Source organism: Eurytemora carolleeae, unplaced genomic scaffold (genome assembly GCF_000591075.1).
Source record: "Eurytemora carolleeae unplaced genomic scaffold, Eaff_2.0 scaffold1292, whole genome shotgun sequence".
NCBI classification, from domain to species: Eukaryota; Metazoa; Arthropoda; class Copepoda; order Calanoida; family Temoridae; genus Eurytemora; species Eurytemora carolleeae.
In genome coordinates this window covers 56986-66074 of record NW_019397177.1, presented here as the reverse complement: position 1 = coordinate 66074, position 9089 = coordinate 56986, and the positions used below count along the sequence as shown (strand labels likewise).

At 33.6% G+C, this 9089-nt stretch overlaps 2 protein-coding genes across 2 annotated transcripts; both read right to left on the bottom strand.

Annotated features, from left to right (window-relative positions):
- Positions 1 to 33: 33 nt before the first annotated feature.
- Positions 34 to 6694, bottom strand: LOC111712528 (membrane-bound transcription factor site-1 protease-like). Its single transcript, XM_023487175.1, has 8 exons — positions 6301 to 6694; positions 5476 to 5556; positions 2839 to 4593; positions 2478 to 2553; positions 2229 to 2289; positions 380 to 448; positions 248 to 325; positions 34 to 109 (listed from the first exon to the last, which is right to left on the bottom strand). The coding sequence occupies exons 1-8, from the start codon at positions 6680 to 6682 to the stop codon at positions 59 to 61; spliced, it is 2553 nt and encodes an 850-aa protein (XP_023342943.1). The 5' UTR covers positions 6683 to 6694; the 3' UTR covers positions 34 to 58.
- Positions 6614 to 8947, bottom strand: LOC111712532 (anaphase-promoting complex subunit 11-like). Its single transcript, XM_023487179.1, has 5 exons — positions 8796 to 8947; positions 8116 to 8239; positions 7501 to 7604; positions 6886 to 7026; positions 6614 to 6698 (listed from the first exon to the last, which is right to left on the bottom strand). The coding sequence occupies exons 1-4, from the start codon at positions 8821 to 8823 to the stop codon at positions 6887 to 6889; spliced, it is 396 nt and encodes a 131-aa protein (XP_023342947.1). The 5' UTR covers positions 8824 to 8947; the 3' UTR covers positions 6614 to 6698; position 6886.
- Positions 8948 to 9089: the final 142 nt, after the last annotated feature.

The following is a 9089-nucleotide window of genomic DNA, read 5'->3' as shown; positions in this document are numbered from 1 at the left end:
TAATAGATTAAAACTACTCATTTAACAAGAGAAAGATTATTCTAAAAAAATGCTAATATTAACCTGCGCTAGTATACTCCAGCAAAGCATCCATTAACCAATAACAAGGCTGAAAAAATTTTTAATTAAATAAATTTCAAAAAGAATTACAAAATTATTTTTTGGTTTAAGGTTTTAAGCATCAAAATTGAACGGATCCTGAGTGCTGTCATGAACCATTACATCATTTTGGTTTCAATATGTTTACCTTCTGAAGATGAGCCCCATCAATACAATTGCTGTCTCCGTAAACTACTATTCTGCCACCAAAACTACTGGCCCTTGTCTACAATGCAACATTTTATAGAGAACACAAAATAGATAAGCAAATTTTAATTACCTGATAAAGACCCAGAATAGAATGATTCTCTTTGGTTTCTTTTCCTCCTAGTATCTCTTCACCTTGGTCCTGTTGAATGATCCAATAATATAAATAGAAAAAGTATAAAAAATTATTAAAGGGAATGTAAGCGCAATTTCTAGTGACCCTCCGGCCATGCAATGCTCGATTTACAACGATACACTTGAAACCATAATCAAATAAAAAATATCGAAGCTAATGTCGTTTTTAATTTCTCCAGTCATTCTTTAAAGCAGGAAATACGTGTAACTTTTTCAACGAAACCGCAAATCAAAATAAATTTTCAACAAAAAAACATGGATATCCAATTCATACTTGATCAGACAAAGCTTTCAAGGGTACAAATATAAATGGGACATTGAGGGTCCCATGAAAGGGGGTGGGCATAACACGTATTACTCTCCGGGAAATTTAAACAGTGTATAAACATAACTTGTCCTAGGAGCCTGATTTTTTGCATGCGAGCTTAAAATTATGTATATTACATGCATTTTTTGGTTTTGAACGGATCTGAGAAAAAGTGGGCGCGCACGCACGCTTTTTGAGAAAAAATACGACTTTTTTGACAGTAAATCAATCTTAACTTCATTAATTGCGCTTGAACATTTATCCTGATACTCTTGAAAAAATTATACGCTCAAAAAATTCACCTCCAAAGCCTTAAATGTCCGCGCGCGCGCGCAATAAAAGAAAATATCTTTGAATACTTATTTGCTAAGTTTGGCCTAAGTCAGAATAAAAGTATCATGAGATTCATCAAACTATAGCAAAATTGGGAAAAGGAATTCATTTCCGAGGTCAAAATAGACATTGGAGCTCACTGACCGGCGCGCTAGTAGCCGGCAGTTACATTATGGGTCAACTTAGCTCAGATTTTACATGTTGTATGTCGATTTATAGGTAATTGTGTACGAGTAATTCTTTTCTGAGGTCAACCTAAATATTGGAGCATTCTAACTGGGGCGCTAGTAGCCGGCAGTTACATCATGGGTCATCTTAGCACATATTTTACATGTTGTATGTCGCTTTATAGGTATAGTTTGATGTATCTCATGATACTTTTATTCTGACTTAGACCAAACTTGGCAAATAAGTATTCAAAGATATTTTCTTTTATTGCGCGCGCGGACATTTAAGGCTTTGGAGGTGAATTTTTGGAGCTCATAATTTTTTCAAGAGTATCAGGATAAATGTTCAAGTGCAATTAATGAAGTTAAAAAACCAAAAAATGCATGTAATATACATAATTTTAAGCTTGCATGCAAAAAATCAGCCTCCTAGGACAATGCTAAGTTGTGTTTATACACTGTTAAAATTTCCCGGAGAGTAATACCTGTTATGCCCCCCCCACCCCTTACACTTAAATCCCTTTAAGTTTTAGTTAAGAACTTTTTATTGCATAACAAAATTCACGGAATATAAATAATTAAATGGTGATAATCTATTTCTAATATCTTGCGCTTTCTATATAAATGTGAATTGAAAAAGTTTAAATTCTAATAGACACTTCCCCAACCCACAACCCGTAAAGTACATTTATTTTCCATAAATTTAAAACTCCAGTGACCGAATTTAATGAATTTAAGCCACGTCTCAAATCCCCCAAAATTGACCGCCGGCTTAAATCTTGAAAAATTTAATACAAATTTAAGTGAAACCAACCATATTTGAGCCGCGGCTTAAATTTAAACCGCGGATCAAATTCTTTAATTCGGCCTCAGGATAAACAATTTAAACCAAAACGAAATTTAGAAAGTATTAACTATAAAAAAAAACTGTGTTGACATTTTGATTTTAATAATGATCAATTATTGGTGTTTAATTTTACCGCGAGCTCTGCAGAGACTAAATGACCATCTGGAGGAAACCGGACCACGCTGGAGCCAGAGCTAAAATAATAAAAATTGGTTTTGTGTCAGCTTGAGAAAATTAAAGATGGAACTAAAAAAAATAGTTTAATACACACTACAGGATCTAATCAATTTTTTTTTCATTTAAAAAAAAGAAAAAAAAGAATTGAAGTCGAACAAAAATGGGGAAAAATTGTGTTCAAAAATGAATTGATAAAATATATTACCTAAAAGACGTTTCATGATTTCCCAAAGAGAAGTCTCCATCAAGAACTTTGTCCCCAAATGCTATTCCCCAACCAGCTGAAATATGAATATACAAATGGTTATGCATAACTTTTATCAATCAATCAATCAGTGTTTTCGGGACTTTCTCCTAGCCACATATAATGCCCAAGATGAATTTACTTAATCAGGAAAGAGATATGTACTTTTAGCTTTGTGATAGGTGCCTTAATGTGAAAGGAAATTGTATTTAATATAAGTTACTATTTTCGTTGTGTTTTAGATATTTTTTAGCTTAGACCTTTCACAATGGGACACTCGACATTTACTATAATTTTAAGAAAGTATGTTCAATGCACATACCTAATAGTTCATTAAGAGCTGGAATATTACTGCCCCCTGTGTCTGGAACCCACCAGAGTCTTGTATTTTCATCATAGAACCTTACTTTCTTCATGACAGTAGTATTATACCAATCAGAGAATACTATTATTGAAAGCCCTGTATCTACATCTCGCCGCAGTTTGCTGATCTCCTCGACAAAGAACTCTTCTTCACTATCAACAATGAGAAGTGTTCCATACTTGGACATATCTATGCATGTAATAGGAACTCCCATCACCTCAATGTAGAATCCTTGAGCCCGAAGATGTTGATAAAGTTCTCTAAAGTTTGTATGAAGATGATCTCCATTCCAATCTAATGGATCATTCTTCATTTTTAAATTGTCTCTTGGAAAGTATCCAGGTGGGTATCTCAAGTTATGGTATTGATCCCAAAGGAGTCTCCGGTGCCTGGGTGGAGTTGGGATTATTTTGACTCTGATTGGCAGGGAAACTGTGGAAATAAAATCATCAGGATCGTCCTCAGCAGCTCTAGGTGACTTAACAGTTAGAGTTAAATGCCCCTGAGCTATGCCTTCAAACTCAGCAGCCTCTGATCGTACTGTAATGTGTAGAGCTATCCAGCCTGCCCAGGGCCATATATGTTCAGAGTAAGTTGCAGATATATCAAGATAATGACCCATGTGTGGTGTGTAGGGATGCCATTTTGGTATTCCAACTATAGCACCTGATACTCCCATCCCGTTGAGAACTGTAACATTTACAATGGTAGGAAGACCAGAGAAGTACATGGGCTGAGTACAATAAGGCCAAAAATACTGACATTCAGTCATGTCAACATATGGCGGAGAAAATGAGACTTGAGGAGTATAAGTAGTAAGGGTCTGGTATGTCTTTAAAAGATCAAGTTTACCAGCCCCTTGTTCAAACATTCCAACACCTGGTAGCCGTCTTGCAGAAGCAATCAATGCTTGTTTCATGCTAGCAGGGTTAATTACAGATCCACGATGTAGAACTCCACTGTAGAGAAGGGTAACTGCTCCAGCAACAACTGGACTAGCAACACTAGTTCCTGACAATGATCTGCAACCTTTTTTTAGGTTAGAACCCCGCACTGTGCTACCATAAGTGACAATGTCAGGTTTAAGCCTTCCATATCCAGCTGGCAGCTCCCATGTTGTCATTCCTCTGCTTGAGAACTTAGCAATCTGATCATCGAAATTAATTCCTCCCACTCCTATAACATCCATTTGATCTGCTGGATTGTTTAAGGTGCCATATAGTGGACCATCATTTCCGATTGCTGAAACCATGATTATATGGTTGGCTGTTAGTTCCCAAACCTTATCAACAAACGGTTGATCCATAAAGTCAGGCCCTCCAATACTAAGATTAAGTACATGAATTTTTTTCATAATAGCATAATTAAAGGCATCAAGGAACCATGATGTGTATGACACCTGATTGTTTGTAAACACCCTGTAAATATGCAAGTCTGCATTAGGAGCAAATCCAAGGCATTCTTTACTTGAAGCAATTACTCCAGCAACAAATGTTCCATGCCCTAAACCATCTTCTAAAGTTTTCTCATTGGTCCAGTTTGTTCTTTCTTTTATTCGCTTGAAATGTGGATGCTTTTTGCTTAATCCTGTATCAAATACTGCCACCTTTACCCCTGCCCCTGTGATTCCCATTTCCCACAAAACATCCGCATTCAGGATTGATGTGATCTGCCGAGGAATAGAACGTAGGAGTTTTCTACTTGAGTGTTTGCCTAAAATACAGTATCATTAATTTCTTAACCAACAACGGGGTGGGGGTATGAAACGTATTTCTCAACGAAAAAATTTAGACACTGTTCAAAACATAACTCAGAGTAGTTAAAGAATACTAAATTTTAAGCAATAAACTTTAAAAAATGTATTAATCCTGAGCTGAAAACTTTAGAATAGTGGATACCAAGATCAATGCTTGATCCTCTCTTTTTGCTAATCTCAAGACTAATTTAGTCTTTAGATTAATTTCTAGAGATTAGAGATGCACACTTGAACTTTTGAAAAACCAGTTTTTAATTTTTAACGCATTTCTGGTGTTGATGGTGTCATATCAATTGAACTAATGATCGATTAAACGAACGTGAATTTTGGATTAATGTTAATTAAGACTATCGTTCAAAATGGCTTTAGTCCTCAAATATGATAAAATATGTTTTTTAATAAGTTTTTTTAACATGATTAAAATATTTGTTTAAATGCTCTAAAAGCCGCTATGTGAACAGCTGACTTTATTTCAATCGGATATTAGTTCAATCAGTATCTGTATTTGTTATCAAACGTAACTTTTACACAGTAGGGATATCCAAAAAAAGAGGATTAAGAAGAAAATCAAAAGTGTGCACATTAGATACTCAGATTAAGTAATTGGGATTAAGGATATCCCCATTCTAAAGTTTCCAGCTCTTATATTTCAGTTTGTTATGTGTTAACAGTTAACACTAAACACTGTCTAAATTGTCCAGTAAGTAATATTTTGCATGCCCGCTTTTATTAATTATGTATCTAAAATGTATTTAGAGTTTCGGCGACTCTTTGAAATATTTTAATTCAGTTCAGGTTATTATTTAAATCTACAAAGTTATAAGAAATGTGTATCTTACCTGATTCATGAAGGACTCTGGATAAATGAGAAATACTACGCTTTCCATGAGTCCAAGATCCCTCATGGCATTCTTTACATCCTGGATAGAACACTTAAATTGAAAGTTATCATCATGTTTTCATTAAACATTTCTGTCGGCCCGTATAGTATATTAGACTATAAGAGGTTAATGATAACTGATCAGCTTTAATATTATCATTATTATTTTAACAATCAAACTACATACAAAGTACCATGACCTGTAGGTCTAAATTCAAGCTAAAACGTGTGCGCAGCCAATATACTACTAAGGATCAAAGGACTCCAAACATAAAGACATGACTAACTATTACAAGAAGCGTTAAACAGTTTACAGTCAAAAATAAGATGAAAATAAGCAAAATTATTTATTATAAAACTTTTAAACCCACTCTGAGAAATGTTAATTTAGTTTTAAATTCTTGTTTTACTTTTAGTCTTTCATGATTATTTTTCCTTCATTTGATATTTTCAGCTGCAAAATGAAAGGATGATTTAGATATTTTAGAACAATATCGATGGATTTTTATCTGACCTTTGAATTAAAATTTGTGTATCAGATAACATAATGGAATTAAAATTTTTAATTCCCCCCCCCCAGTTTTTAGCTTGTTTTTCAGGAATCTGATAGAAAATAAATCAGAATTGACAAATCAGATTTTGTGAATTTATGTCCTTAAATGTGCAACTTTCCTCATTTATTGCAATTTTCATTGATTTAATACCACTAAACCTTTAATTTATATAAATGAAATATTTTAGGATCTGATGTTTAAAAACATATATTTTCGTAGAATAAAATAACCTGTTTCGGAGGGTACAGCTGACAGACTTCTAGTCACTTGTCGCTGGGGAGTCACAGACTTAACAAGAGGATGCTTACGCAGTCGACATAAACCTTTTTCATTGAGATCTCCAGATATTATATCAAAATCACTTGGATATTTAGACATGAGATTAGTTCTTTGAACAACAGTATAACTAATATTATGTGCGGAGAGAGCTGTTGTTATAAACCGTTTCCTAGTCTCTGTATTGTAGTAACCTTTGAACTGAACTATAAATTCGTCATGTACACGAGCAACTTTGTACTTTATCACGGTTTCTGTCGAGTTAGGTCCATTAGCACAGATGCCATTAATTTCTTTTTCAAAGTCTGGTTCACTAATCACAAACGTTAAACACATTGCTAAAGCAAACAGCCTGAAGAAAGCATATCAAATTGTACAACAAAAAAATTATCTTAGTTTTTAAAATCTTCTTTTTCACAAAAAGAGCCAGAATTTCTCAGTGGATAAGAAAAAGGCCAAGTTAAGAATTAATTTTTTAAAATCAGTTTCTCTAGAATCTATTTTTGAGCTATTAATCAATTAAATAAAAGCTTTCTTTCCTCATGATGATTCTTGAAACTTCCATTCTCCTCTACACATGGGGCATAAGTGCTGGTTGGGTTGAGTATCCAACCATTTGAGAATACAGTGGATATGGAAGCAGTGAGTACATTCTCCCCATACTAGAGGACAATCATCACCTCAACAAATAAAATCAAATCAAATCAAATCAAATCAAATCAAACCAAATCAAATCAAACCAAACCAAACCAAACCAAACCAAACCAAACCAAACCAAACCAAATCAAATCAAATCAAATCAAATCAAATCAAATCAAATCAAATCAAACCAAACCAAACCAAACCAATTCAAACCAAACCAAACCAACAAACCAAACCAAACCAAATCGAAACGAACCGAATCAAGTCGAATCAAATCAAATTGAAATCAAATCGAATCGAAATCAAATCACAGACAAATAGACTTAGACTCCAGTTGTGTATGTGAGTGTCAAGTCAGTCCGGTTTCTTGAAAGAATAAAAATTCAAGTTTCAGATTTTAGTTTTGCGAAGTTTCAAGCCATTACGATCAAATTTGAGCCCGTTCACTTTAGAATATTTAGTTGAGGAAATAAAAGTAAGGAAAGCATGTGTGATGTGAGCTTGTAACTAACCTGCATATTTACAATCAGGACAACAGCCGTGGAAAGGGAATCTGCATATCCCACAGGTGTCATCGTTTGCCAACCATTTCCAAACAGCTACTCCGTTCCAGCTTCTAAATAAGTAATAAATCAAAAATCAAGCAATCAACAGAGCTAGGTGCATATGTTCCGGAAAAAAATCATTTTCTTTCCCCTCCCCCACCTCATTTTTTAAAAACTCATTTTAAAAGTAGTTTGTATTTGTTATGGTATTATTTCGCTAAATTGGGAAAATAGATGATTTTATACAGAAAACTCAATAAATTTTAGCGAAAGAAGTATAATAAACATAAAAAAGTTTCCTTTTGATTTCCCAATTTTTCATTGTTTTCTCCCAAATTTTAAAAAATTATTTCTGTCAAAAATATACACTCCTGGAAAAATCGAAAAATTACATTTTAAAAATTTTGTCAATTTACTTTTTTGGTTTTAGAAATTATGTTGGTCTATGCATTAAACAGCAAGTTTTTCCATTTAAAAAAATCTTATGTTTTATTACTGACGACCAATACCAGGCATGGCAGATACTGAGCAAATATAATAAGGACGTTTTTAAACCATTAAATAAGAATTAAAAAATCCTACTTAATTGTAACCTTCAGTCTTGATTTCTGATTAGGTTTATTCTCCTCCTGGTTTCCGAACTGCATTGACCCAACTTTATCTTGATCCACCAGACTTCCTCCTGCCCGAGCCTCCAGTCCACCTCCTAGAAGAGATGGGCATCGTTTATTTGAACAAACGACTTTATTTAGAACGAACGAAATTTTTCGTGGAAAAGGGTGTCGTTCAGGCAACAAAAACCAACGATGAACGAACGAAATGAATCGTTCTTTAAAAAACCAACAAAAAAGAAAGATTTTAAATCGTTCAAAAGAACTTGAAAAAACTATCATATCAATACTGAACGAACGAATTTTCCAACAAATTTTGGAAAAAAACGATCGGTTTTTTACTGAACGAATGATTTTTGGAACAAAATTTAAAACAACCATAGCTTTTTTACTGAATGAACGATTTAAAACAAAAACTTTTGAAAATACTCTCGTTTTCTTAATGAACTAACGATTTTATATAAACGAACGATTTTACTGACGATTGGTGAATGAGAAAACGAACGAAATAGATGGGAAATGAACAACAAATTTAAAAGTGGACGAGATAATTTTTTTGAACGATTGAAAAAAAACTAACAAAATGGGTCGTTTACAAACGATGAACGAACAAAATGAAAAAAGTCGAACGTGTCCACTGTCCATCTCTACCTCCTAGTACAACTTTCTCATCACCCATCTGATCCAATCCAAAAACTAATGTTGTATTCGGAATTAAGTTTCTATACAATTCCCCCTCAAAACCCTTTTAAACTTAGGTCATCTTGTGAAAGGTTTCTGAAAATAAAAATTTGAGTACGTAACAAGATACAAAAAAATACTTGAGCAGTTTCACAAATTATATAAATATTATCAACCTTTTTTCAGCTTTAACAATATCAAACATATTTCATAAAATGTATAGGCAAAACTAAAAACTCTTTAGCGCTTTTTAATCTATTTAAA

What these genes read in the sequence shown, in the direction of transcription:
- LOC111712528 (XM_023487175.1), bottom strand. Translation starts at nt 6,682, where the DNA reads ATGTGTTTAACGTTTGTGATTAGTGAACCAGACTTTGAAAAAGAAATT. An exon ending in AATCATGAAACGTCTTTTAG is followed by an intron (nt 2,290 to 2,477) that starts GTAATATATTTT and finishes TTATTATTTTAG; the next exon opens with CTCTGGCTCCAGCGTGGTCC. An exon ending in TAGTCTCTGCAGAGCTCGCG is followed by an intron (nt 449 to 2,228) that starts GTAAAATTAAAC and finishes ATCATTCAACAG; the next exon opens with GACCAAGGTGAAGAGATACT.
- LOC111712532 (XM_023487179.1), bottom strand. Translation starts at nt 8,823, where the DNA reads ATGGGTGATGAGAAAGTTGTACTAGGAG. An exon ending in AGACTGAAGGTTACAATTAA is followed by an intron (nt 7,605 to 8,115) that starts GTAGGATTTTTT and finishes TTACTTATTTAG; the next exon opens with AAGCTGGAACGGAGTAGCTG. An exon ending in TCCTGATTGTAAATATGCAG is followed by an intron (nt 7,027 to 7,500) that starts GTTAGTTACAAG and finishes TTATTTGTTGAG; the next exon opens with GTGATGATTGTCCTCTAGTA.